Source organism: Phacochoerus africanus, chromosome 3 (genome assembly GCF_016906955.1).
Source record: "Phacochoerus africanus isolate WHEZ1 chromosome 3, ROS_Pafr_v1, whole genome shotgun sequence".
NCBI classification, from domain to species: domain Eukaryota; kingdom Metazoa; phylum Chordata; class Mammalia; order Artiodactyla; family Suidae; genus Phacochoerus; species Phacochoerus africanus.
In genome coordinates this window covers 60,219,914-60,234,548 of record NC_062546.1, presented here as the reverse complement: position 1 = coordinate 60,234,548, position 14,635 = coordinate 60,219,914, and the positions used below count along the sequence as shown (strand labels likewise).

The 14,635-nt window shown below is 35.1% G+C and overlaps 1 protein-coding gene across 2 annotated transcripts in view; it reads left to right on the top strand.

Moving 5' to 3' along the window:
* Nucleotides 1–14,635, top strand: part of TUSC3 (tumor suppressor candidate 3) — a 191,850-nt gene that overhangs the window by 68,326 nt on the left and 108,889 nt on the right. For both annotated transcript variants that reach the window (XM_047771894.1, XM_047771893.1), the window contains 2 exons: nt 8,889–9,006; nt 14,229–14,369. In XM_047771894.1, coding sequence (XP_047627850.1) covers nt 8,889–9,006; nt 14,229–14,369 — 259 coding nt within the window. The remainder of the gene's footprint in view (nt 1–8,888; nt 9,007–14,228; nt 14,370–14,635) is intronic.

Sequence of the window (14,635 nt, the reverse complement as noted above, 5' to 3'; positions counted from 1 at the left end):
TAGAATAACTATGCAATATATAGTTATATATAATTCATCATAAATAGATAACTACAAAAGGCATACATTGGGGTTTTGATATGAATGTCACTTTGTTCAAACTTTGATTAACATTAAAAAGATAAACCAAGAGTTCCCTTATGGCGTAAATGGTCACATATCCAGCACTGTCATTACAGCATCTCAGGTCCCTGTTGGGGCACAGGTTCAGTCCCTGGCTTGGGAATTTTCACATGCCATTAGCGGGGCCAAAAAATTAAAAATTAAATAAAATAAAAAGAGAAACCATATTTCTTTTTAAAGCCCTTCAAGGGTCTTAAAGATAAAAATTACATTCATTGTGGGCGCTATCTATACTAAATATATACAACTATAGATGAGTTGTAATCCTTTTTAGTTTTACATAACCCTTTAAAAAGGATAATAATATAAAATGTTATAGCATTTGCCTTTTTAGTTTTACATAACCCTTTAAAAAGGATAATAATATAAAATGTTATAGCATTTGGATTAAGTGATGTCTTTTCTTGTTTCCATAATAAAAAATTGAGAAGATTTAATAGAAGAGCTTTACCAGAATTGTGCCCCGCAGTCACTGCTTAAGCCTCCTTGAATGCTTTGCTGCAACTTGACTGCCCTCTTCAGGCTGCATGTGAATATATTAGAAAAATTTACAGTGTTCCCTCCATTCACATAGTTATGTCTCTAATGTTCCTATGAACTAAGACAGAAAATAATTTTTTATCTAACAGTGTTAGAAATGTGTTTATTTAAGTGCTAGGAGCATTTGTGGTTTTCAACTTGCAATTTCAGATGGCAGTGAAGTTTGAAGGGTTCAAATAAGCACTAGTGATGTCTTTGCTTATCAGTCCACGCTGACATGAACACATGCAAGAGTCCAGTGAATTTTTTGTTATTAGTTAGGATTCTTCTACACCTTTTAAACATTAAGAAGTTGGAATATGGGGGAATGTATAAGAGATAATGGAGTTGAGTTTAGAGAACAGGCATGAGTATTATTGGCACACATTCCGTCTAATGAATCTTTTCTATGCTAGATGTCAACATTGAAATATGTCTTTCTCAGGCTTTTTGAATTATTTTTAGTGACAGACATATCTGCTTACTGGTCCTGTTGCTACTAACTTACACTCAATAGAGGAAGGCCCTCATTTACCTTGGCATTTTAAATTTTTCTAAGTATTATATTTGTGTTGAAAAGATGTGATCTGTTTGGCTCCCCCAAAATTTTTTATTCTAGCCAGATTCCTAATTAGAAGCAACATGTATAGAAAATCTTGCTTGTTGTTTTGGTGCTCTAGATTCTAAAGGAGAATATTTAACAAGTACATCATATCTTCATTTATATACTATTTTAATAGCCTAATCTATTTTCCCAACTAAACTGTTATACTAACATTCTAAGTGGTTTACAAACATTATTTTCTCTTTCTCCAGCATATTATACACACTATTGCCAGATGCACGTTTCTTAATTAGTATTTTGCATAATCCATTTCTTTCAAAACACTCATAGTAGTTGTTTACTCTTTACAGAATAAAGTCAAGATCTTATTTATCTTCTACTGGAAGAGAGTTTCCAGCCTCTTCTTTCCTCATTTTCTAATATGAAACTTAAATTCTATTATTTGACTACGTAAGTCATAGACTGTGTAATCTTTGTTTATACTGCTTCTTTTACCTTAATATTCTCTTCCTCTCCTTCCTTGCTTGTTATAATTTTGGTCCTGCCATACTTCTCTGAATATTTTTGCACTCACACTTTGTCCAGCTGCTCCAGTCCACTGTGATCTCATTCTTTTCTCTGTGCTGTATAGCACCCACAACCTATTCCTTTCTCAATATATATCTTATTTATGTGTTAGTATGTGTCTGTTCCTTTCTCTAGCAAACTTCTTAAAGTTGGGGACAGTGAGGTATACTTTTTTTATTATTGCAGCACATATTAAAGTGTTGATCATTGATGATTGAGACCTAGATTCTATATTACTTATGAAATTGATGTAAGGAATGTGGTATTAGATGATTTAGTCATTACAATCTTTCAAGTAGAGACTACTATTCCTTTGACAAATAGCATATATTTGTGATGGTACACAGATTTAAGGTGTTTCTTTTTTCTTCCTAAGACCACCAATACAGTGAAGCACATTGGCCTTAAAAGAGACATTTATCTATGACATAAATCTGACTAAGCAGGCTTTTAGTTAGACTCTCCAAAATTCAGAATCTCTAATTTAGTGTTATTTAGTTTTAGGGTATATATAATATATTGACTCTTTAGGAAAGTATGTTTTTTTGTCATCAAACCTTTATTAAATGCCTATTCTGGGCTAGGTCCTAGCCACTGAATAATCAGTGCATTAACATAATATGCATAGACAGAACAATATATGCATAAAATAAATAGCACTGAGAATTTCCATTTCAGACAGTTGTCTGAGGTATTGTGGAGATTCGAAGTGACTTCTGAAGACTTTTGAGCAGGCTTTTGAAAGAGGGAGGACATTTTAAGCAAAGGCTTTTTATGCTTAAGGAGTGAACACAGATGTCACAAAACAGAGAGACCCTTTGAGTGTATAATGTGTTCATATGGACATAGATTGTAGATGTAAACTGTGGCCAGGGTATGGCGGGTCTTGTCTTCCATTCTGCCATGGCCTTCGTTAGATAGGCAGTGGGGAACTCTTTATGACTTTGGAATAATGGATAAAACCTGCAAATGATTATTGGGAAATTAAACAGCGAGTGAACAATGTGAAAAACAGAGGATAAACTCATTTTGCCTTCAAACTCTTTGACTCCTCAATACCACTAATCACATTTTCTTGTTTTATTTTCTTCAGAGTATTTCTAATTATCTAAAATTTTGTATTTACTTGTATGAGGGCATCATTTTCTCACCAGACTATATTCTCATTGAGAGCAGGGCCCTTGCAGCACTTATTATGCAAGCCTTTATTACCTGTCACACAGTTGGCATTAATATATATTTGTGAAGTGAATTACTGAGTGAATGAATGTCTGCTTAGATTCTAATAGGTCTGGGGTAGGTTGTAACCTAATGAGGGAAAGAAATTCAGCATTATCCCAGTCTTCTGTCATTCCAAAGTTCGTATACACAGACGTTAAATACTAAAATTTGATTGTTTTCTTCTGGTGTATTTTTCAAAATGAAATATTTTCTCTTCTTAGAATACCATCATCCCAAGAAAGCCAGTTTTTGTGGATGTGCCATTTTCCTAAGTCTCATTTTAAAAGTTAAAGTGTGTGTTTTTAGGTAAAATGTGCTTTTGTGTAAAAATAAACAAAAATTGTTAATTGTAGTACCATCCTCTTAACGCTTTTCAAAGGGAGCCCTGGTCTCTGATGTGTGGTTTTCAGATCTCCTTCATTATCAGTGCTGACTCACTGTGCAAAGTGATGATGCATTTTTCTTTGAAAATCAATGATGAATAATTACCTGTAATATTATTTTCCATGTGACAAAAATTAAATCACATTGTAGGGCTTACATTAGTCCTAACTCTGTTTTAATTCAGGATTGAAAGGGGAGCCAGGGGCTCTGTTGAAAACAAATGAGGGGGGGGTTTCAGCTGTGTAATCCGTATGTATTCCTCTAGGAGACAGAATGTGTTCGCATTTACGTAACAGCTTCATTTTGCCAACATCTTAAATCCTTTTCCTCTCTAGGCCCCTGTGCCTGCTATTCTTGCTGGTTGAAATGTTCGTTCTTCTATCTCTTTTCTTATCTTTTTCATGATGGCTTTTTCTCATCCTTGAGATTTGAACATCACTTCAGGTGAGAAGCCTTTTATGACCATATCAGCTAAGTAGACCCTCCACTGTTTTCTGGAATACAATTTCATATATTTTTTCCCTCAGTGTTTCTCTTAGCTTTGAATTATTGTATTTATTTGGTTGTTTAGTAGATGTCTCCTACCTAAAATAACAGCTCCACGAAAGCAGAGACCTCGAGGTGAGATTAGCTCACTTCTTGTTATTAGGTGCTCAGGTTAAATCTTATTTAACAAGCTTTAAAAGTTTGTTAACTATTTCATTAAACATATTCAAAATATATACTAGTTTTCTGCCTCCTGAGCAGTCTTAGGTTGATCGTTACAGTGATCTGTTTTTATACTGGATCTCTTAAAACAATGCCCTTAGGGTCTTTACTTGGTGTTCACTGACCTCAGATTAAAGCCCTTTTCATATTTAGCCCTCCTAAATGTATATTTTTTAATCAAAGCAATATTATGTGCTCCTTGTTGATGAAAAGGACTTAGATTATCCCTAGCTTTTTGCACTCATCTGTTTACAGATTGCAGAGCCACAGGCCTACTCTATGATTCTTTTGTGTTTTCTTCTTCTGATGGGTTTTTTTCCTCCATATATCTAAATGTTGGTCTTATAGTATTTTATGCACTAGACTTGATCTTTATATTCTTTACCTTTCTGTCTGTGATAGGTGAGGGTTTAACTCATCTCACCTCTTTTTTTATCATTTATTTATAAATATATTTTTTCTACTGTATAGCCTGGTGATCCAGTTACACATACATGTATACATTCTTTTTTCTCACATTACGTGTTCCATCATAAGTGACTAGACACAGTTCCCAGTGCTACACAGTAGGATCCCATTGCTAATCCATCCTGAAGATTAACATTCAGAAATGTCGCATTTCTGTATACTAACAATGAATTATTAGAAAAGGAATACTAAAATACAATACCTTTTAAAATTGCACACCAAAAAAACAAATAGCTGGGAATACACCTGACCAAGGAGGTGAAAGACTTATATGCCTAAAACTATAGAACATTAATCAAGGAAATTAAAGAAGATGTAAAGAAATGGAAAGCTATTCCATGCTCCTGAGTTGGAAAAATTAATATTATAAAAATGGCTGTACTACCCAAAGCAATCTATAGATTCAATACAATCCCTATCAAAGTACCCATGACATTTTTCACAGAATTAAAACAAACAATCCAGAAATTTATATGGAACCACAAAAGACCCAGAATTGCTAAAGCAATTCTGAAGAACAAAAACCAAGCAAGCAGGAGGCATGACTCTCCCAGACTTAAGGCAATCTTACAAAGCTACAGTCATCAAGACAGTGTGATACTGGTACCAAAACAGACAGACCGACCAATGGAACAGAATAGAGAACCCAGAAATAAACCTGGACCGCTATGGTCAATTAATCTTTGACAAAGGAGGCAAGAACATAAAATGGGAAATCGACAGTCTTTTCAGCAAGTATTGCTGGGAAGCCTGGACAGCTGCATGCAAGTCAGTGAAACTAGAACACACCCTCATACCATGCACCAAAATAAACTCAAAATGGCTGAAAAACTTAAATGTAAAACAAGACACCATCAAACTCCTAGAAGAGAACACAGGCAAAACATTCTCTGACATCAACCTTACAAATGTTTTCTCATCTCACCTCTTAATCATTTTTTTTTCTTTTTATGGCTGCACATGCGGCATATGGAAATTCCTAGTCTATGGGTCGAATTGGAACTGCAGCTTCTGGCCTATGCCACAGCCACAGCCATGCCAGATCTGAGCTGCATCTGCCACATGTGCTGCAGCTTGTGGCAGTGCCAGATCCTTAACCCACTGAGCGAGGCCAGGGATTGAACCTGCATCTTCACAGACAACATTGGGTAATTAATCTGCTGTGCCACAATGGGAACTTCTCTCCCTTTACCATAGCTTTTTATAGCTTCCCTCTTTTATTACTGTAACAGTAAATAGCATTATTCTATATCCTCTTATAACCATAAGTAATGTCTCTTGAATCCCTACATTGAAGATTATTAGTACGTACACCCTTCCCTGTCACCTTTTCTCCTTTCCTTTTACCTTACAAATCCTGTTACCCATACTTCTGTATTGTCATAGTTGATAGCACTTCACATTCTATACTGTAACCATCATTACATCTGTGCTCTGTCTGTAGGCTGACTTAACTGTTTTTGCATAAATGGCATCAACTGCCAGTATATATTTTGATTATGGTTCCATTTCTACAATGCTGTCGTTGATGACTCCTACCCCATGCAAAAGAAAGCATTCAAAATAATTAACATTCCTGTCACCGGTTAATCAAGATTCTAGTACAATTTAATTTTCTTATTTTGACCTTGCCTAAAATAATTATCAATCAATAATTAAAATAATTAATTTAATTATCAATCATCACCTATAAATCAAGATTATAATCCAGTTGGATTTTCTTATTTAGACCTTGCCTTTTATATTTGTTTTGTTGTCGCTTTTCCTGTTGTGGGACCTAATATGTCATAGTACCTTCCAATTCTTTCTTTCTATGATGATTGTTTAGAATCTGCTCTTTCTCTTGAAGTCCAATGAGATTCCTATTGGGAGTAGTATTTCATACCTTCATAGTTGGATCATAGCTTTCTTTCACATCTTCTACCTTTCTTATTGGACCCTGTTTCTAGTTGCCCTTTTTCCTTTCTTATAGTGCTTCTATCGTATCTCAAGTTTTCTCATTTTTTCTCTTCATGTTACCTTTCTATCAGTTATAGCCTAAGGTAATTTCATATTCCTTACATTTTTTCAAACATGTTTATTTCAAACTTAATCAATTGTTTGTCTTGAATACATTTTAAGATTGAAAATAACATTCCCTCAAAATTCTGAAGGCATTGTTCTCTTATGCCAGCATCTAGTGCTGTTTCTACCAGTCCAATCCCAATCTCATTGTTTACCTTTGTTATGTATTTTTTTCTCTGAACATTTTTAGGATCTTCTTTTTATCCATAATGTTCTAAATTATCACAATATGACTAAGTGTTGGTCTTTTCTTATTCATCTTATTCAGAACCTGGGAAGTAATTTTAATTTCAATAGTTTCCTTTACTTGTATTATGTTTGCAGAAATATTCCCTTTGTCTCTTCTCTTTCTGGGGCTCCTTTTGTTTGAAAGTTGAATTTATTGAATTATATATCCTGGTACCTTTTTCCTTCCTCCCCCCAATATAGTCTACCTGTGTCTTTTTTGTTCTGTGAATTTTATTTAACTCTATCTTCTGCTACTAATTTGAGAAATCATATTTTCCATTTCTAAATACTCTTTTACTTTCTTTGTTCTTTTTTTATGTGACATTGTTATTTTTTGGGGGGGAATACCATTGAGAAAAGCAGTCTGCCATGGGCTCTGATCATCCTGCATGTTCTTACTGGGCATGCCAAGAATGCAAAGGGTTTGGTGTGCATTGACAAGCCTAAAGATGTGATATTATTCTTTCATTGAACAAAGAACAAGGCGTGTTATCACATACTATGAAAACAGTAAGTCTCTCAAACTCAGTATTGCTCCCCTGTAGCACTGTCAGCTATGTGTGCAGGCATCCAGGAAGGATCTTTTGTGTCACCCCATGAGATTTGGGGGCATAGGGATCTGATACAAACAAACATGAGGTAATAAATTCCTTTGTCTCTGACCCTGGAGTCTCATGCCTTCTGCCAGCATCCATGGAAGAGTAACAGGCTAGCTAGTTAGCAAGAAGAAATCTCGGACCCAGCGTCTCTACTGCTTCTAATCCAGTATGTTTCTGAGCTTTTTTCTACCCTGCCATTGTCTTTGAGATTTTAACTCCTTCCATCAAAACTTCTCCACTAGCCTTATGTTTTCCAGATATTTCTTGGAATCTTTTACGTGCTGCTGACTCTATTCCCAGTCTTGTTATTGTGGGGTTATACCTTTTTATATATTTACTTCTTTTGGAAGGGGGACTCCCCCAGATTCCTATGAATTGTCACCTTTATGGAATAAGCCCCCTTTCTCTCTTTTGAAAATGTTTTAGCATTATTGTTCTTGTTTCCATGACTGTGCCTATGTTCTTCCAGCATTCCTCTATTTCTACTCCATGCCTACACCTAAAAATAGGGCTTGATAGTATCTGGACTATCAACAAAATGTCCAATAGAAATGAATTCAAAATCAGAGTAAATATGCTCTTCAAGGAGGACTTGTTTATGGCATTTGGTTTAGCTACTCAAACAATGGGAGTTCCCGTAGACACAGCAGAAATGAATCCGACTAGGAACCATGAGATTGCAGGTTCGACCCCTGGCCTCACTCAGTGGGTTAAGGATCTGGTGTTGCCATGAGCTGTGGTGTAGGTTGCAAAGGTCGCTCAGATCCCACATTGCTGTGGCTGTGGTGTAGGCTGGTGGCTACAGCTCTGATTAGAGCCCTAGCCTGAGAACCTCCATATGCTGTGGGTGTGGCCCTGAAAAGCCAAAAAAAGAAAAAACAAAGAAATGCATATTTAGAAAGATGGAATATAGAAAGGTATGGTGTAACTGTATTTATAGTTTTGAAACATTCATGATTTTTGTTTCTCTGTTAAACTTAATTGTTAAATTATTAAAAATTGCTCTATACTTTTTACTAAAAATTCTCAGATTTGTTATATGTATAGGAGAAGGCACAAAATGGTTTTATCCTCTAGAATAGGAGTTGGCATATTTCATATTTAAAGGGCCAGGATGAGCCTTCCCCCGCCAACAGTTTCTGTACATCCACTCACCTCTGCCCTTGTGTAGTATGATAGTAGCCAGAGCAAAAAGTAAATGTGTGGGTGTCTTGCAGTAAAACTTTATTCATGAATGTTAAAATTTTTTAATTTGATTTGATTTTTACATGTCCTGGAATACTTTTTATTTTTTACATCCATTTAAAATATAAAACCTACTCTTAGCTTTCAGTCTGTACAAAAATAGGAAGCTCTTGCCCTAGAATTACCTGTTTTATGAATAGCTTTGTTAATGCTTAAATACTGATAATGTTTCTACTCTGCCCCATTATCCTTATCAGGCAAGCTAATGAAGAATATCAAATACTGGCTAACTCCTGGCGCTATTCATCTGCTTTTTGCAACAAACTCTTCTTCAGTATGGTGGACTATGATGAGGGAACAGACGTTTTTCAGCAGGTAAAGGAGTATTTTTATTGTGATAATGTATTTAATAGAGTTGCTCATGGTTGATACATCTTTGCCAGATAAAGATATAATTCCTTGAATATGAGTAGTTATTTATTCTGTGACAAGATTAAAATAGTTAACCATTAATGTTAAGTTTATCATTACACAGTTTATACTTTAGTGAGCAAACATTTTAACTTTTGCATTATAGAGGAAATGTGTTATTTCAGCATACAGTGTCAGTTTACATATTAATCTTATTTTAATACTTAATCATATGGTTTGGGTGTTATTTTGCATAAAGTTTTGAAATTTTATATAGGATTTAATGTAAGTTTTACTCAACTTTTACTGCTTTCAGTGTGATAGATACAGAGAATGTTATAAGTCAAATATTAAATATTTAAAAGTGTTTATTCTCTGTTAGAGACTGAATTATATCCTTCTCAAATTTCATATGTTGGAACCCTAAATGCAAGTATGCTTTTTAGGGGATGTAGGACCTTTAAGGAGGTACCTGAGGTTAAATGAGGCCATAAAGATGGGACTCCAATAGGACTCATCTTTTATTTATAAGGATACCAGTCCTATCAGAGTTTGTCATGGTTACATCATCATCGCTAACACTGAGTCTCTATGTTCAAGGACTCTTCTAAGTGCTTCATGTGTTTTCTTTCATTCATAAGCTTCACAGTAATCCAAAGAGAAATACATTGTTTTTATCTCTGTTTCAAAGATGAGGAAATTAAGGTATAGAGAGGTTAAGTCACTTGTCCAAAGTTACAAATTAGTGTGATATGAAGATAGAATTTGAGCTTAACTCAGAAGTTTGGCTCCATGATTCCTGTTGTTACCCTGCAGTTGTTATTTTTTTTTATATATATATTTATCACTACACAGTGTTTTTCCAATGTAAAACTTACTGTGGGACCCAGCATTGATTAGTTTGGTTATCTTGGTCTGTTTTATTTTCCTCACATAACATGTGACAGTCTTTGACTCAGTTGTTTACAGTTCTATAAAGAATCAAGCTAATTATGCCCCCTCCTTTTTTTTTTTAGTACCATACCCACAGCATATGGAGATCCCCTGGCTAGGGGTCTAATTGGAACTCTACCTGCTAGCCTACCCCACAGCTATAGCAGCACAGGATCCGAGCCACGTCTATGACCTGTGCCACAGCTCAAGGCAACAGCAGATGCTTAACACACTGAGCAAGGTCAGGGATTGAACTTGTGTCCTCATGGATGCTAGTCAGAATCGTTAACCACTGAGCCATGGTGGGAACTCCAGAATCAAGCTAATTATAAATGGGCCATTGGTGCTTACTTGCTTCCGGCTTGATAATTCATTCTTCTTTGCTACTTTCTAGCTGAATAAGGTAAATTCTCTTTTTGCCTTCAGTACCCTTTACCCTTGGTCTTTCCTATTAGTATTCCTCATTTATTTATTTCACTGTAAATTTATTTTGCCTTTTGGGCTTGTTTCTTTTTGTTCATCTCTTTAGCAAATATTAATTGAGTTCCTACTTTGTAGGAGTAATGAATTGGTGAGAAAAACATACATAGTTCTTCCCCATGAGGAGCTTACAGACTCAGGAGCTAATACTAATAAAAGATAAAAACACATATATGTAATTTCAAATAGCCTTATAAAGGTAAATTATAGTACTAGAAGATCCAGATATTTTTTCATGTAATTTATAGGTCTCTACAGGATCTCAGGAGAATTGGCCTTAGAGATCATCACATGGAAGTGCTGTTTATTATATACTTGAATCCTTTCTGTCATATTAGATATTAGTTATCCAGGTTCAAACTGATTGCTGGATCAGGGGCTTCAAGCCCAAACATCTACCCTGATCAGTCCTGGAGGCTAAATGAAGAAAACCAGTTGCATTAGTTTAGTTTAATTATGGTGTCTTTGTTTAATAAACGTAGTTAGTATATTAAAAATATTAGTTCTTCATGAATAGTATGAACATGTACCATCTAGAACAAAATTTTTCTTGGCCTTTAAAAAACATTGTTTAACGAAAACACTCAAATTTCACTTTTTTCAGAGTTGCTGCTATGGCATAGGTCACAGCAGTGGCTTGTATTTGATCCCTGGCTCCAGAACTTCATATGCTGTAGATGCCACCAAAAAAAATTTTTTTACACCTATTTGGTATTTTATTTTATTTTTTATATAATGATTTTTATTTTTCCATTATAGCTGATTTACAATATTCTGTCATTTTTCTACTGTACAGCATAGTGACCCAGTTACACATACATGTGTACATTCTTTTGTTCTCATATTATCATGCTCCATCATAAGTGACTAGACATAGTTCCCAGTGCTACACAGCAGGGTCTCACTGCTAATCCATTCCAAAGGCAATAGGCTGCATCTGTTAACCCCAAGCACCCAATCCACCCAACTCCGTCTCGCTCCCACCTGGGCAACCACAAGTCTATTCTCCAAGTCCATGATTTTCTTTTCTGTGGAAAGGTTCATTTGTGCCATATATTAGATTCCAGATATAAGTGTTATCATATGGTATTTGTCTTTCTCATTCTGACTTCACTCAGTATGAGAGTCAATACTTCCGTCCATGTTGCTGCAAATGGCATTCTTTTGTTCTTTTTTATGGCTGAGTAGTATTCCATTATGTATATATACCACATCTTCCTAATCCAATCATCTGCCAATGGACATTTGGGTTATTTCCATGTCTTGGCTATTGTGAGTAGTGCTGCAGCGAACAGGTGGGTGCATGTGTCTTTTTTTAAAAAATTCACTTTTTTTCATAACTACTATACTGTAAAAAAGAAAATCAAATCACCATTGAATGACTGTTAGTCTCACCATTGAGGACAGTCTGGCATGTGTCAGGACAACAGCAAACTGGAGAGGAAGCCAACTCAGTGAGGGAGACACTGCTCAGCTCTGCCTCTAGTGAAGAAATGCAGACCAGTGGAGCTAGATCCGTATTTCAAGTAGACCCAAAATAATGAATTTTTATATGAAATTTCTCTCTCTTTAAAATTTTGGCAGCTAATTCAGATTAAAGAAAACAAAACAAGGAGTTCCTATTGTGGCTTAGCAGGTTAAAAACCCAACATAATGTCCATGAGGATTCGGGTTCAATCCTTGTCCTCATTTGGTGACCTGAGGATCTGGCATTGCTGGAAGTTGCGGCATAGGTCACAGATGCGGCTTGGATCCCGTGTTGCTGTGGCTGTGGTGTAGGCAACAGCTACAGCTTTGATTTGAACCCAAGCCTGGGAATTTCCACATGCTGCAGGTGTGGCCTGTAAAAGAAAAAAAATTTTTGAAGAGAAAACAAAGTAATCCTTATCTTTGTGCTAGGTACTGACTGAATAGGTTGCCAGTATATATACACATAGATACATTGTTAGATGTAATTGTTGAGTTCTTTTATATGCTCTAAACATTTTTTAAAAGTGTTTGGCATAGATATGAGAGTCGAAGTCAAGATTGTTTTTAACTGAAAAATTTCCTCAGGTTAATTTTGAATCCTCAGAATTCCAAATATAGAGCTGCTTTGTCTTTTCCAAAACCTAGCCCTTGGCTTAGTAATAAGAATTTTCATCTTAAAATGCAGAGGTGTACAAAAGTTATAGCTATTAATGATTTTTATGGAGAATTATAATCTACAAAAAATGGGGAAATGTATATATTTTTTTTTTACTTGAGAACTGCTGAAGGATTCTTTGTTTGCTTTCACATTAAACTATTGAAGTACTCCCTCTAAACCGATGTTTTAAAGCTCTGTCAGCACTGTCACAGTGGTGTCTGAATATGATATTAAGAACAAGTGCAGAAATTTGACAATTCCTGGCTTGTTGGGGACTTGTTTGGAAAGTAAATTAGATATGATTCCCGTGTGATGGCAGAGGCTAAGTGTGTGACAACAGGCTAAGTTAATGCATATGATGTGTTAGAAGAAGCTCTGCAGTAGAAATCAGCTTTGTGCTGTACCCTGCTTTGTGTACTCTGGAGAATTGGTACATTTTAATTCAGATGAAAGCTTTGAATTATATGATTTTTTTCTAAAGTCTAAAATTCTAGGATGTTTAGTCTTAGCATGGGGTTTCTGATTGTTCCAGTGCGCTTCTCTCCCATGAATCCTATATTTACTTGTTGGGTGAAGCTCTCTCACACATCCATCAGGAAAACACACATGAACAAAGTGTGGGGTGGGAAGAAGCACAGAGAGAAAAGAACTGGTGACTATGTTCTGTTGAATTTAATAAATTACTAAATTTCCCTAATATGCAAGCCCACAGCTAGTACTGTTGTATTTTTACCTTGATGAAAACCATAAGCTAATGTTTGTTATTTGCTTTTGCTTTACTTACTCTCATTATTAGGGAATGCTGAACTATTGCAAGTCAGGGCCAAAAATCTCCCTGCATTTCTTTGAAACATTTCTTTGAAACATTTCTCATAATGCTTGGGCAGCAATAATTTAACCTTTGTATGTATTTTTTGAAATTTACTCCTCAATGCAGATTAACCTAATATTTGTTTTGTTAATAAGCACCACTTATAACTAGGATAGTGTTCTATTTAGTACATTTTTCAAACAGAGCCTACCTTTTGAAAATAATTGTGAGATGCAACCATTTTGAGACAGTTGAAAAATAGAGTTGATCAGAAAAAGGCCATCATTATGGATTTCAAATTATTTACAGCAAAAATGTTGGCTTCTGTTACAGCCACCATCACTTAAATAGGTCTTTAAAGTTTTAACAGAGAAGTCAATCTACTTGAAATTAATTATGTAATATATTTAAATCTTTCATCAAATGTCAATCCTTTCTCTTTAATAGCTGCTTAAGAAGTTAAAATAGTCAATGTACCACCAAATTACACTATTCTGTTTTGCACTTTGAATCATTTCATTATCTACTCTAGTTACAGAATTCTAGAAAATAAAGAATGAAATGGCTGATCAAATACATAATGCAGCTGAGAATATGAATGATGTATGTTAAATGTGATGGTTTCACAAACTTGGCCTAATTCATATGTTCTTTTCCATTCATTTCTATACATTAAGATGAATAAAAACAGTAATTAAGCTCTGGAACACTGGATTTTCATAATAAATCCTATCTTTCCAAAATTTGTGCAGGGAAAACAAAAGTGTTAGATTAAGGATATATAGAGATTGCTGGGATATTATATTTAGTATTTTTTTATCTCATGTTTTACAGCTCAACATGAACTCTGCTCCTACATTCATGCATTTTCCTCCAAAAGGCAGACCCAAGAGAGCTGATACTTTTGACCTTCAAAGAATTGGATTTGCAGCTGAACAACTCGCAAAGTGGATTGCTGACAGAACGGATGTTCATGTATGTTCTTATTCCCCACCGTTTTAATAAAGCCTAATTAGCTTGGTTTGTTAGAACATTTTAATAAGACCACAGGATATTTTTTTTCTTCAGTTTCTCTATGGAACATTTCTCCTTGCTTCAAGAAAACTACACCTGCTGACTGTAAGCTAAAATATGGGTTAGGTGAATTTAAATGGTTTTGAGAATAATGGTTCTTAAAATATCAGTGAACCACTAAAGAAAATACATGAGTTAGGCACAAAGTAATTTTAGAGGCTAAAAAA